At 36.6% G+C, this 14,561-nt stretch overlaps 4 protein-coding genes across 4 annotated transcripts; 2 read left to right on the top strand and 2 right to left on the bottom strand.

Moving 5' to 3' along the window:
• Positions 1-758: 758 nt before the first annotated feature.
• On the bottom strand, positions 759-4,573 carry CCM_09588 (uncharacterized protein; the record flags this gene model as incomplete). Its single annotated transcript, XM_006674721.1, has 8 exons — positions 759-779; positions 1,308-1,313; positions 1,883-1,894; positions 2,462-2,467; positions 2,876-2,887; positions 3,364-3,369; positions 3,894-3,902; positions 4,493-4,573. The coding sequence occupies 8 exons, from the start codon at positions 4,571-4,573 to the stop codon at positions 759-761; spliced, it is 153 nt and encodes a 50-aa protein (XP_006674784.1).
• Positions 4,574-6,489: 1,916 nt separating this feature from the next.
• Positions 6,490-8,592, top strand: CCM_09587 (uncharacterized protein; the record flags this gene model as incomplete). Its single annotated transcript, XM_006674720.1, has 1 exon — positions 6,490-8,592. One exon carries the CDS (start codon positions 6,490-6,492, stop codon positions 8,590-8,592), a length of 2,103 nt encoding a protein of 700 aa, XP_006674783.1.
• Positions 8,593-8,892: 300 nt separating this feature from the next.
• On the bottom strand, positions 8,893-9,417 carry CCM_09586 (uncharacterized protein; the record flags this gene model as incomplete). Its single annotated transcript, XM_006674719.1, has 1 exon — positions 8,893-9,417. One exon carries the CDS (start codon positions 9,415-9,417, stop codon positions 8,893-8,895), a length of 525 nt encoding a protein of 174 aa, XP_006674782.1.
• A 341-nt stretch (positions 9,418-9,758) lies between these two features.
• CCM_09585 (uncharacterized protein) lies at positions 9,759-10,233 on the top strand (the record flags this gene model as incomplete). Its single annotated transcript, XM_006674718.1, has 2 exons — positions 9,759-9,889; positions 9,993-10,233. 2 exons carry the CDS (start codon positions 9,759-9,761, stop codon positions 10,231-10,233), a joined length of 372 nt encoding a protein of 123 aa, XP_006674781.1.
• Between the last annotated feature and the right edge of the window lie 4,328 nt (positions 10,234-14,561).

Genomic DNA, 14,561 nt, shown 5'->3' with positions numbered 1-14,561 from the left:
GCTTATTATAAGTATATACTGATTCTAGGTATACGATAATAGATGGAAATAAAGAGATTAATAATATCTAAAAAGTAATTAATTAATTCTATATAAATATAGATAACTAAGGTAAAAAAGAAGAGATAAATAATAAAAATAAAGGTAAATAGTTAGCCTATAGCTTAGTATTAACCTTTTTTATAATAGAATACTTTATAGTAATAAAAGCTAAGTTATTATTAAAAGATATACTAGCTAAGCTAGCTAATAATACTATTTATTACTTTTATATTAAAAAAAACCCTATAAAATAAAGAGATTATAGGGATAGCTAAGTCTTTATTTTTAAAGAAAAATACCTATTAAGTATATTTAAAGGCATCTTACCTAATATAAGAGTAGCTAGTTAATTTAGTACTAGTATACTATAAACTTAAGTACTAATAAAAATTATATTAATAGTTTAAATTAAGTAGAATAATAGAATTATAAAGATAATATCTTTTAGTAGAATAAACCTAGTTATACTACTAGGTATTATTAGGCTATAAATAGCTATTAGTAACCTTAAATTTTAAGTCCTTTTAATACTAACCCCTTTTTTAATATCCCTTAAGGATATAGATTAACTTAGTATTTAATTTAATAACCTTATAAACACCTTTATTAAAGGTAATATTATTATCCTAATAATTAAGTAATAGGGGTACCTATTCTAGCTACTAAGCCTAGCTTTAATAATAGCCTTCTACCTTATAAAATAAAAGCTTAGGTAACTATATTAGAGATTTAGCTACCTATTAGCTTACTACTTAAGTAATATTCTAGAGTATACTAATAAAGACTTTAATATTAATACCTTAAAGAAAATAATAAAGATATATAAGAATTACTAACTAAACTAAAAAGCCTTTAGCTAATTCTACTTTATAATTAAGAATAATTATAAATTTAATTATAAGATTATAATAGATATTTATTATATTAATAATAAGCTAGTTCTCTATATTATTAATTTAGTAATAACCTTTTAAGCTATAAGATTCCTTTAAAGCTAAGATTAGAAGGTAAAGAATATATAGAATATAATTCTAAAATACTAGATTAATATATATATTAGCCTACCTAACTAGATTATTTATAATACTAAAAAGAACTTTACTTTTATTAAATTTAAATACTATATAAATAGCCTTTATATCTAAATCTAAGCTATCCTAGTTAAGGCTTATAATAATATAGGAAAAGTAGAAAGGTATTATAATATCTTTTACTAAGTATTTAAGGTTATTAAAAATAATATTAATAATATTATAAATAAATACTAAATCCTTTAAATAGCTATTAAAGCTATTAATAATATAATAGGCCTAAATAGCCTTATCTTAATATTATTAGTCTTTAGTATATACCCTTAAATATCTTACTAATTACCTCTTTATCTAGATACCTATAAATAAAGTAAAGTAATTTAAAAAGTAATAATAAAAGTCTATATTCTTTACTAAAAGTATTAAATTAAGAAGGTATAAGCTTAAAGAAATAATCTAAATATAAGCCTTTTTTATTAACTACCTTTATAATTAAATATCTTTATATAATATAAAAAGAAAGGATAGTAAAGCTTATTTAAAATAATTATAATAAAAGGTAAAACCTATATTATTAAGATATTAAAAAGACTATTAAAGTTCTATTTAATAGTAGTCTATCCCTTCTAGAAGGATAAGATAAAAGAAAAAGGGATAGAGAAGGTTAAGGTAGAATATAAAAAGAGAGGTAATAAAGGTAAAAGTAAAGTATAAAAAGGGTTTAAAATAGTAGCTAAAAACCTCTTTAAAAATAGGGATATTAATAAAGCCCTATTAGTACTATTAGGGTATAATTAAGAGGCTATTACTATATAACCTAGCTAAGAAATTATAAAATTAAAAGGCTAGGTATTTCCTAGTAGTATTATAAGCCTAGCTTCTAATTAAGACTTTAATAAAGGCTAGGCCTTTAATAAAAATACTATAAGCCTAGCTTTTAATTAAAATATTAATAAAGACTAGGCCTTTATTAGTAATATTAAAGAATTTAAAAATAAAAAGAATAAAGAAAATAACCTAATAAGATTAAAACTAGTATATATTATTAAATATAATAATTAGACTAAATACTAAATAATAATTCTTATTAATATCTAGTCTTAGCTAGCTTAGCCTAGCTAATAATAAATAATAAAAGGTCTTTAAGCTAGAGAAAAGGGAAATTTTACCTAGCTATATAGTCTAAACCTCTTTAAAGGGGATAAGATTATAAAAGGAAGGGTAGAAAAGATAATAATAAAGAGATTATTAAAATTAATAAAAAGTAAACTAATAAAGAAATATAAAGCCTATTTAATAAATATAGAATTTAAAAGGTATATAGATTACCTAAATAATAAAGGTAGCTATAAAATCTTTATAATAAAAACTATAAATAAAGAAAATACTATATACTTTAAAGTATACCTTTTTATAAAAGAAAAGAGTAATTATAAGCTAGTAGTTAAATTATATAAAGCTAGAATTATTATAATACCTAGTATACTATTTAAATAGTTAAATAAGGTAGAAATTAAGGGCTTAATAGCTATTAGTATATTTAAATTTATAGAATTTAACCTTAAGGTTTATAAAGGTATATAAATCTTTAATTTAAAGCTTATTAATAAAATTAAAGGTAAAAGAACTAAGAAGAAGTATAAAAAGTCTAGAATAGTAATTTATAGCTTTAATAACTAAGATAAAGCCTTAATTTTAATAGTATTATTTATAATTTAATAATTAAGTTAAAGAATTATTATTACTATTACTTCTTTAATTATTAAAGAAAGAGGTAAAAGATATAATAAGATAAAGAATACTAAGAAGTAAATCTAGTTTAAAGATATTACCTAGGTATATACTTAATTAAAGATAATACTAAATAGAATAATTCTAATAAGGCTACTAAAATAACTATAGTATTAATACCTATAAGGTATAATTATAATAGTTCTAAAGCCTTTTTATAGTATTTTAGAATTAGGTAACTACTAGTATATAATATACTTAAAGTATTTTCTTAAATAACTAAGTATAGCTACCTTAATATTTAACCTATACCTCTTTATCTTAAATAAAGAGGAATATAGAATTATAGGCCTTTAAATAGATAATATACTTATTTTAAATAATAAAAGCTTTATTAAAAAAGAAGATAAAAAGATATTAAAGGTAGGTATTATTATAAAGCTAAAAGATAATCTAATAATAAAAAACCTATTATTCTTTAATAACTATTACTTAGACTTTAAGGAAGATAGTATAATTATTATAAGCTAATATAAATAAAAGAAGAAACTAAAAATACCCTTAACTAAAGAAAAGTATACTTAGTAAAAAGCCTAAAAAGTATATATTATTAGTATCTACTAGCTAGAAGTAGTATTTAACCTTTTTATAACTATATAATAATAATAACCTAAAGAGAAAGACTTTAAAAAGCTAGGAATAAGAATCTAGTAGTAAATAGATAATTAGGAAAAAGGTATTTAATATATCCTAATAAACTTTAAAAAAATAAAGATATTTATCTTTATTAATAAATTATTTACTAATAATAAGGATTTAAGCTTCTAAATAGATTATATTATTATAATTAGTAATAAAGAATAAATTAATAATAATAAATTTATATTTAAAAGAAATATTATTACTTAAAGCTTAATAAAGTTAAAAAAAGTAATAAGATTAGCTTTAATATTAAAATTATATAATATAATTATAAAAATAAATATAAAATATACTATTAGCTTAATAATTAATATAATTATAAAGGAATTAAATATTCTAAAGATCTTAATAATTATCTATATTAACTCCTTATTATTATATAAATACCTTATTAAGCTTAAAATAACTAAAAAAAAATAGCTAATAATTAATATTATAGCTTTTTATTAATTATATAAAAGAAAAGAAGTCTATAAATTATAATAGATTAATAATAATAATAACCTAACTAATATTATAATAAAAGTATTATTAAATTAAGTAATATAAAGCCTTATTAAATTAAATAAGTTAAATATATAAATAAAGAGATAGGTAGAATATAAAAATAAGCTAAAAGAAGTAAATTATTAAAAGATTAAAGTATTAAAGGAATTATTAAGAAAAAAGTATATATATAAAAAGAAAAAAAGGCCTTAATTAATTAAGAAAGGCCTAAAATAGAAAAATAAAGCTTTAATAATAATAATACTAAGAAGAATAGCTTTTTATTATATTTTTAAGTAAATTAGGCCTATTTATAAAGCTATAAAAAGAGAGAGTATAAGTATTAACTTTATATAAGTAGGTAACTTAAAGCTAGCCTTTTATTAGCTAGTATATAGGTAGGAGACCTACTTTTAAGGGCTATAGACCTATTAATCTTAGCTATTAAGGAAGGTAGTGTTTATATTAGAGTTATCTAGATTATCTTAATTATTAGGAACTAAATTGACGTTATTATTGCTTTTGTTATTATTTAAATACACCTTGATTCTAACAGTATAAAAGCAACTCGGCGGGCCCATGGCAATATACCAAGAAGTCAGCTGTGATGGAGCCTATAGGTTCAAATTTGAATGAATTTTCGCGACTCGATGCATTGTTCCAGAGGGGCGACATCAATGTAGAAAGTGAGGAATCCAAGACGCCAAGGGACTTTTTTCTCTATTATTTGTCACGTTGGTTTACTAAAAAGCCAAAAGTTGAACCGAAGTGACGGAGTAAGTACAACTCGCCTCCTGTCATGGCGGATCCGGCACGGGAAATCTGGGGCACATGGAGCTAGCAGTGGCTGTGCCGATGGGCGACCCCTTCGGTTGGTCGGCAGGCCAGAAATCTATGTAGTAATACTGAGCGCGCTGATCAGCAAGATGTTTGCCGGGCGATGCTCATCATGTTTTCGGTAGCCAAGTGTTTCAGGAACTGCTCGCAAGATGGCGCATCGGATGCTAACAAAGGGCTGACTGGCTGTGGTGTGCTAGTGCCAAGTAGGGCATCGGCCACGCGTACAAGCGACAGAAAGAGTTTTTGTGGTTGATACAAGGCGGTGGGGTGGTGTTCGTATTCCAGCAGCGCGTGGTTGTGACTGTGTAATTTGTACACATTACACAGAGTGCAGAATGCGTAGTGGTCTCGGCTTGTTTGCTGTTGGCACTTGTGAAAGAGGCATGGCCTTGGCTCTTATGCTATGAGACGAGCTGCAGACATGTCATCCTGTAGAAGAGCTGCGGCTGGCGTGCGCTCGCAACCTCATGCACGTCTAAGATGAAAAATGGGCTGCGGGCACTACGTCAGCTACCACACAGCGAAGAATTGGCACTTGCTCGGTGATTAACACTAATAAACGCCATCCGTATTGACAGGATTGCCACCCATAACTCAGTTGACCTGGTGAGAGTGTTCCGTCTAGGAGGGACTTTGCCGAGATGGGCTAGCGCAGTGACGGCGAGTGGGGCCCGGGGGCCTTAAAATAGGAACCTATACGCACTGGGACGACGCGGATGGGAGCGCTAGAAACAAGGCGGGCAGTGCAAGGCAAGGGAAGGCAGAGAAGGACGCAGGGGCAGAGACAAATAGTTGAATAGAGGGGGATTTGCATATTTTATCCTCTGGCTGGAAGAGCGAGAAATGCGGAGAGCTGGCGCGTCCTTGATGTTGCAGGTATGTTCCAGGATGGTTGTCTCGGCCAACAGCACTATACATTTACTTAGTACCTGAGAGAAGTATGTACTGAAAAGACCACCGTAACAGGTACTGCTGCAGGCATTCTTTCAGCGATTTGGATGATTCATCGCAGCAACTGCATCCCCATTATAGCGAGTGGCCCCCAAGCTTACAGCGCTCGTAGCCACTGCAACCTGCAACCTCGTAGTTAGCCGGAAACAGTCAGTGTCCACTGTCCAGTGACGGATTGGTGGCCACTGGTCTCTGGTCCTCCCACCCTCTCGTCCGCTAAAAGTCAATCTTCCCTCCGACGCACCACTTCTTGTTCCCTTCCATCCCTTCCTATCGTTTCCTCATTGTCTTCTTCTCTTCCTTGTTTCATCCTCGTTTCCTTTGCTTCAACCCTATCCATTCGCTTTTCGCTTTTCGCTTTTCCCTTTTATCGTCCTTTTTTCTTCCTTCCTCCTCCTCACGCCTATAACCTGGTCGACTACCTACCCCTGCGCGCGCCCGACCGCACGTCAAATCGTCACATCGCAAACTATACCAGTGGAGGACCCGCTTCCCGATACTTTTCGAACGGCAACCATCTGGCCCGGCGACGCTCCCACCAGTGCTACTTTTGCCTCGTCCATCATCGCCACCGCGGCATTTCATCGTCCATCCCATCGCCGTGTGACCGTCTTGCGATGCGCATTTCGCGATTCAATTTCTACTCCTAGATTTTGACCAGAATCAATACCCTCGATACCCGACCGCCCGCCGCCCGCCGCCCACCATGGTGTCCTGTCGCCGCGCCGCCCTCGCCGCCCTGGGCTACGCTGCCACATTGCTGCCCGCCGTTGATGCCGCGCGCATTCTCGTCTCCAACTCGCTCGACACCTGCTCTACCGCGTCTGGCTTTACTGCCAGTCTCTTCAACGTCAAGTATGATGCCGACACGGGTTTCGCCGACATCAGCATGACGGCCACTTCAACCATCTCGGGCAAGGTCATCTTCTACGTCACCGTCGCGGCCTATGGCTATCCCATCATCGATAACAGGGCCGTTGATCCTTGCACCGTCGAAGAACTCAAGGGCATGTGCCCTATGCAGGTCGGAAAGCCCCCCCAAGATTTCCGTCTTGACATTGGCAAGAGTGCTCCTATCCCCGGCATCGCCTTTTCAATTCCCGATCTCGATGCTACCGCCAAGGTCCGCGTCATGCTTGGCGACGACGAGGTGGCTTGCCTCGAGGCCAACATCTCCAACCAGAAGACTGTCGACACAATCGGTGTCAAGTGGGCCACGGCTGTCATTGCCTTCCTTGCCCTCATTTCCTCTGCCGTCCTCAACAGTCTCGGCCACGCCAACGCTGCTTCCCACGTTGCCGCCAACTCTCTCTCCCTCTTTGGCTATTTCCAGAGCCAGGCCATGATTGGCCTAACTGCCGTCAAGCTCCCTCCCATTGTTCGCGCCTGGACCCAGGACTTTCAGTGGACCATGGGCATCATCAGACTCGGCTTTATGCAGGACATTTTCACCTGGTACCAGCGCTCTACTGGTGGTACCCCGTCCACAATTCTCGACTCCATTCGCACCTACTCCGTTCAGGTACAGAAGCGTGGTCTCGATCTTGCCGGTCGCGACATGTTGCCCGAAAAGATGGCTGCTCTAGCCCGCCGTGGCAACATCAAGACCGGCTCCGGAACCTACCTGGTGTACGGTATCCAGCGTGTCGCTTTCCGCTCCAAGATTGAGTCCACCAACCTCTTTATGACCACCATTACCTGGTTCTGCGTCCTGGTCCTTTTTACCTCGCTCGTTGTCGCCGCCTACAAGGGCATCCTCGAGCTTCTGGCCAAAAAGGGTACTGTCAAGGGCGATCGCTTCCTCGAGTTCCGCAACGGCTGGATCACCGTCCTCAAGGGCATTGTCTTCCGTCTTACCCTGCTTGGGTTCCCTCTCGTCACCGTCTTCTGCCTCTGGGAATTCACCCAGGCCGACTCTGCTGCCGAGGTTGTCCTTGCTGTCTTCTTCCTTGTCGCCACCATCACCACCCTGGCTTTCGGCACCTGGAAAGTCATTACCATCGCTCGCCGCTCCGTCAGCCACCACAGCAACCCCGCCTATATCTTGTTCGCTGACCCGAATGTTATTAACAAATGGGGTTTTCTCTACATCCAGTTCCGCGCGTCGTCTCATTACTTTATCGCCCCGCTGCTCGCCTACACGTTTATCAAGGCTCTCTTCGTTGCCGTGGCCCAGAAGAGCGGCATCACCCAGGCTATCGCCTTTATTCTCCTCGAAGCCTTTGCGCTCATCGGCGCGAGCGTTATCCGCCCCTGGATGGACAAGCCCACCAACACGTTCAACATTATGATTTGCGTCGTCAACTTTATCAACGCCATCTGCCTGCTCATCTATACCAACGTCTTTGATGCGCCCGCCCTCGTCGTTGGTATTTTTGGCGTCATACTTTTCGTCCTCAACGCTGCCTTTTCCCTGGTCCTGCTGCTCATGGTCATTGTCTCGACTGCTTTTGCCGTGTTCCGCAAGAACCCCGATTCGCGCTACCAGTACATGGGCGACGACCGTGCCTCGTTCATGAAGTCCAACACGCAGCTCGACAAGTCGAACCAGCTCGACGACCTCGCCGCCGTCGCTCGCGGTGACAACAAGTCGCGCATGTTTGATAGTGAAGAATTCGAGCCCAAGCCCCACAGCCACGTCCTGGGCTCCCTCAACAACCAGTCCCAACGCTCGTTTGGCCGTCACTCGCCTTCGCCCTCGGTTTCAGGGCGCCCAAGCCCGAGCCTGGATCCCAACGGTCCTACCCGAAACGCGCGACAGCAAAATTCGAGCAGCCCCTGGCAGCGCGGCGCCGGCTACGACAACTAAAGCCGCTCTTGAAGCCAAAAACAAAACGATAGCAAATTATAAAAAAATAAATAAAGAAGGCACCCTCTTTGGTCACACCGTAAATAGGCTCGCGAATTGATTTTGGAATGTTTCTGATTTTGGTACTTGGGGTGGGGGTTTTCTTTTTTGTCAGTGGCAACATCACGAAGCTCGCTCAGGAATAACAAGAGCTCTTGGGAAAGCATAGTTTGATGGTTGTCATATAGTACCCAGCGACCAGTAGACACCTGGTTCAATTGCATGCATTTCTATCATTGATGCGTCTGCGATGCTGTTTGTTCATGACATGTGCTGTGGACTTTGTGGGAATACACGGGAACACATGTGTGCGAGGCTGGATGAGGAATCGATCTGGTATCGGTATGATGTCTCGCGGGAGGCGCGGCAGCCAAGCCGCCCCTTCCGCCACACCATCCATGACGCCCCTGCCGAGAGTCTTGGTGAATACGCCCCCGATGACGGCGGCTGTCGGGCTAATGGGCGCCCAGTCTTGGCTTGCCGCATTGTCAACCTCGGTTGATCGGCCATCTCTTGCGCGGCATTTCTTCTTCTTTTTTTCTTCTTTTTTTCTTGGCAAGGTACTGGTGGAAAAAAAAATGACCAGTTGGGATATGAGACTTTTTGTCGCTGCCCTGTTTTTCCCATGGACTTTGCGATGCAGACTTTGGCGGCTATGGGTTCATAACCCTGAGGCGCCGCCCCATGCGGAAGTGGCGGCGTTGAGCGGTACTGAGCCTTGATTTTCATTCTCATAAATGAAAGAGCAACGGGTGTTTTTCTTTGATGTGCTGGAGAGGAAAGCATGACGAAATTGTGCTTTTCTTTGGTTCGGGACGGAGGAGCGGCTGTGAAAAGATGCAAATATGTGTACTTTAACCGCCATCTGGCTTGTCAGAGATTTATACAGAAACCTTTCTCCGTCTTTCCTGCAATCATCCGCGCTTGCACTGGTTTCACGTTTGCACCTATATATGTGAAACCCACCCGTAGAATAGGCGCGATCCCTTCGGTCTTTGCGGCTGACAACGTAGGGCAAGCGAACTTTGTAGAAAGCAACGGCAGCGGTTGGTTCTACGTCATACGTCACGGAGGATTCGCTCTGTTACTGTCACGAATTCGACCCCCCCCCCCCCCCCCAAGCAAAAATGGTCCCGGGCCAATATCTCGACCGCCTTTTTGGTGCTCGGAAAGGTCGCCGACGAACGACGAACCCCAGAGTCGGCGACCCACTTCACGGAAGCAAGCAGTCGGAGAACGAACTGGGGCTGCTGCACGCGTGTTGGCGCCGCAAACCGATGTTTGCGTTTTTTTTCTTGGTCGGAACTGACATTGGGGAAATAATTACCTTGTCAGCCGGCGTTGGTCACGCCTTGACGTAGAATAAAGTGCCAAGTCTTGGCCATCATTCGTATTACCGTTTTGAGCAGCGGGCGCCATACAGACAGACGACTTGTGACGGGAAGTTGGCTGGGGATGAGGGGGGAATTGGGTTTTGTCCCGACAGCTATTCGTTACCCCAAACTCTTTCTCGACTACGTCGACTCTTGGTTAGACCCGCCGTCTTTCGCCATCTGTCACGGGCCTCTGCGGAGAAGCTTGAGCTACGACGGAGTTGTGTGAATGATCAGTTTTGGGGGGGACCCAGATACCCCATACCATGTCGTTATGCAAGCAAAGAAGCGCGTGTTCTCGCAACGACTTGTCGTTCCCGTGTAAGCCTAGTTGAATTGTGGAGTGCATCCGTCGCCTCGTTGGTTGACAAATGATGCTATTTGGCATCTTTCGTGGAGGCATCTTGCTCATCATGGGAGGATGAGATTTCGTCCTAACGTTGCATCAATTCCTGGCGACTTTGCTAGCCAGTCATATAATTATGTGCGTAATTCAGTCAATTAACTCGCTACAAGGTCTTTCCTGATCACTCGCCACGCATTGCTCTTGTGAGGCTCTCAAGTTGCTAGGTCCCTCCAGATTCTGTCGTCATCCGGCAAACGGATTGGAGCTTCCGGTTCCGATTTTTTTGGACACGGCATCCAACTTTTCGAGGCAAAATAACAAAGTGGCAGGTACATGTGATGGAATTTTTCTTCTTTTTTCGCTTCTTTGCTGTATTCTACCAGTAATAACTACGTTTCACGTCCCTCTTTGCCCCATGGGGTAGGTATCCACTTGCCAATACCGTTCTCGTCGTCCCGGCAGTTGACGCTTGGGGGTAAATTACCAACCATTTATTTATTTATTTAATGAATTGCCAACCATTGAAAACAGCTGAACGCCCAATGAATTCAACCCGCATTGGTCTCCAATAAGTAGAACGAGGCCGTTGCGGCTGAGTTTTGTCATCACATCTCATCCACTGCGAAAACAACGCGGATCGTCAAGGGCCACGGAAAACGACGATGCCATCACGAGGCTGGTAGCGTAGTCACATCTCAGTCTTGTAATTCCCGCAACCAGGGGGACACTTGGCTCCGCGAGTCATCCATTGTAAACAGCAAGCCATCGGGCATCAGACAACGAGGCGGATGGTGCGCGCCAAGTCACCAGAAGTGCGGGGTGGAGCGACCCAAGCCATTGTTCTGGAAGGCCTTCCAAAACCCTCTGATAAACCCCTGCCAACGAAAAGTGAAAAGCTTAAGTTTTGTTTATCTTTAGCGTCCGTGTGCTTGGAGGTTAGCCCTGGTCCCAGTTTCTGCGCAGAAAGACGGGGGGGAACAGGGCGCGGCGCAAGCGCATCAGAGTTTTGGCACAATAACGCCTGTTGGCCTGCAACGTAAGCCTGTAACCGCAAAAGTGGATTTTCATGGCTTGCGAGGCGCTGCAGAGCATTAAAGTTGGCGCCTTGGCTAGTAGATACAAGAAAGGCTGTTTTTTTGTGCTGGTTTTGTCGGTCCCTTTCCGCTTGGCAGAATTGGCAGGCACCAATGATTAGTTAGGGCATGAATAGGAAGAAAAAAAAAAGAAACACACGGGTAATAAACTAGCGACGGAGCTAGGCCGGCTCCGGTCAAAGGGCTGGAATGCAGCCTGCCGCCTGGCTTCTTTTGCCCGGTGGCTTGCCCTGGTTGCAGGGCGTAACTAGAAACTGCTCACTTGACCAAACATAGCGCCCAATTGTGACGCTGGGTTTATCTGAGTAAGTAATGGCTTGGTTTCGTGCCGTTTCTGCCTCGCTCGCCCCGATATGCTGGGGTTTTTTCGCCTATTTTTTTCAGCTGCGACCCTGGCAAGGCAGCTTTTATGCCTCGGACGGGAGGATGCCGACTGAATGCTACACAAACATGCGACCTGCTAAGAGCTTTTAGTCTGCTGTTGATACTGTGAAAGAAAAAATAAAATAAAAATGGACGGATAACGAGTTCTCCGTTCTGGACCCGGTGCTATCAGTAGACGAGAGCAACAAATACCCCATTCCTCTTAAGCGGGGGAGATTACTTGGCGAGAGCCCGGGGTGGAGAGAGGAGAGAAGGGCCACGAACTCGACCATCCACTATTAATTAATACCTGGTCAGCAGCCAACGGGAGGTGAACAGTTTGGTGGGAAGATCCCTCCAGTACGGCAGCCTATAGGTGAGTTATCGCTAAAACGCATTTTATATGCTTATATCGGGGTTTACACACTAGGCATACGCTAAGAGCATATATAATTATTTTTAATATATTAATATCTATATTTATATAATATAGAATATAATTTAAGGCTATATATACTATTTACTAGTAGAATTATATTTTATAAATCTATAACTCTTTTTATTATACTAATTATTATTATAAATATAGTATTACTAGTTATTATAGCTTCTATAGCTTAGCCTAATAATACTAAAAAGTTAATAGCTTAAGTACTTAGAAAGGCTAATATTCTTATAAATAAATAGCTTAATACTATATATAAATAGTCTATACCTATATACCTATTTTAACTAAATTTAATACTAATATATAGTTATAAATAAGGCTAATTATTAAATCTATTATATATTTAAAATATTAAGGTAATAATTATCTATATTTATAGTAAAGAATATAAGATAGCTTACTTAAAGTATTAAAATTATAGTTATATCTTTATTAGCTATATCTAGCTTTAAAGGCTAGCTAGGAATATATATATAAACTATATATACTCCTCTTAAGTATACTAATACTCTTTAAGAGGTATTATATAATACTACTTATATATATTATTAACTAATAATAGTTATAGCTAAACTATATTCTCTTATTATATAAGAGGATATACTAAATATAATAAGTATATATAATATTATATAAGTATAATAATAATAGATTACTATAGTATTTATTAAATAGGTAGGGATTTAAGTAAAATATAGCTAAATATATATTTAAGTATATTTACTAGTACTTTATTAAATATTATAGCTAGATATAAGTAGTAATAGTTTATATATAAAAGAAAAAACTTTATATAACCCTTTTTCTTTAATTAATATTAATACTTATTATAATAGAGAAATACTACCTAAAGATAGGTATATAGTATTAAGAGTTAGTATAATAATATCTAGACTAGGATATATATCTTTATTATTACTTAATATTATATCTATCTATATAAGAATTACTACTACCTATAGAAGAAACTATTTAAAGGCCCTTTCTAAGTAATTATAATATTTTAAGTATAAAGTTAACTATAATTAATAATAAAGACCTTATTATACTTAACTTAATAAATAATATAAATATACCTTTAACTTAAGTTATACTTTAAAGCCTTTTTATTAATAGTTAGGTTATAATATAAAGTACTATTTTAAATAGTATATAAGTAAGATAAGTTAGTTCTATTATAACTTAACTAAAAATAAATAATAAAGGTATTATATTTATACTTTAGCTATTTAATACTATAATTAAAAATAAATATATTAAGAATATTCTAATACCCTAGATAATATCTAGTCTAAACTATATTAGTAAATATATATTATAGTAATATACTTATCTATAGTTTAAATACTAGTTATATAGAGATATACTATTATTAATTATATTAGATAGTATTAATCCTATATTATTAGTATTATTAAATAAAGAGTAGGAAGTTAAGGCTATAATTATTCTAGAATCCCCTTTAAGTATTATTAATTACTATACTAGTATTTAGTAAATAATAATAATTAAAAGGCTCTTAATAGTATTTAGATATAATTAATTAGATAAAAAGATTATAATTAATCTTTTAATAATATATCTAGATAATTAAAAGTAACTAATAATAGGTTTATATATAGTAAAAAGGGTTTATATTAATTTATAAGCTCTATTCTATAAAATAAAGCTATTAATAAAGAAAATAATAACTTAAAGGCTAAATATATTAGATTTAAAGCTTAATATTAAGTAAGAGATTATATAAGCTCCCTTTATTACTAGTAATTTACCTAGCTTAATAAAGCTTATAGATAAAGTAGCTAGTAAGATAGAGAGTAATACTATTAGTACTATTATATAAAAGGATATACTAGTAATATTAAAGGATAAAAGGGTTTTTCTAATTTATATAAAGAAGTAAATATTAAAAGGATAAATATTATATACTATTATTTATTTTATATTTTATATTTTAAATATAGAAATAGGAAAAAAAGATAAAAATAAAGAAAATAAAAAAAGGGGGTTATTCCCTTATAATAAGCTCTTAGATTATATTAATAGTAATATCCTTATATAATAATAATTTATTAAGCCTTATATAAGTATTAGTAACTAGTTCTAATAAGGCTAATCTAGAAAGAGTTCTTTTAGCTTAATACTAATTAAGTTACTTATATAAGTATAAGTAAATAGGAAAAAGAGGTATTTCTAGGTTACCTACCTCTAGTAGACTACTAAACTTATATTAAATAATCCTATTATAGATCTAATATATAACTTATAGTAAGTATATATTAATAGTATTATTTAATATCTTAAAA

Source organism: Cordyceps militaris, assembly GCF_000225605.1.
Source record: "Cordyceps militaris CM01 unplaced genomic scaffold CCM_S00010, whole genome shotgun sequence".
NCBI classification, from domain to species: domain Eukaryota; kingdom Fungi; phylum Ascomycota; class Sordariomycetes; order Hypocreales; family Cordycipitaceae; genus Cordyceps; species Cordyceps militaris.
Note: the sequence above shows the minus strand (reverse complement) of the source record. Positions and strands in the feature narration are given on the sequence as shown.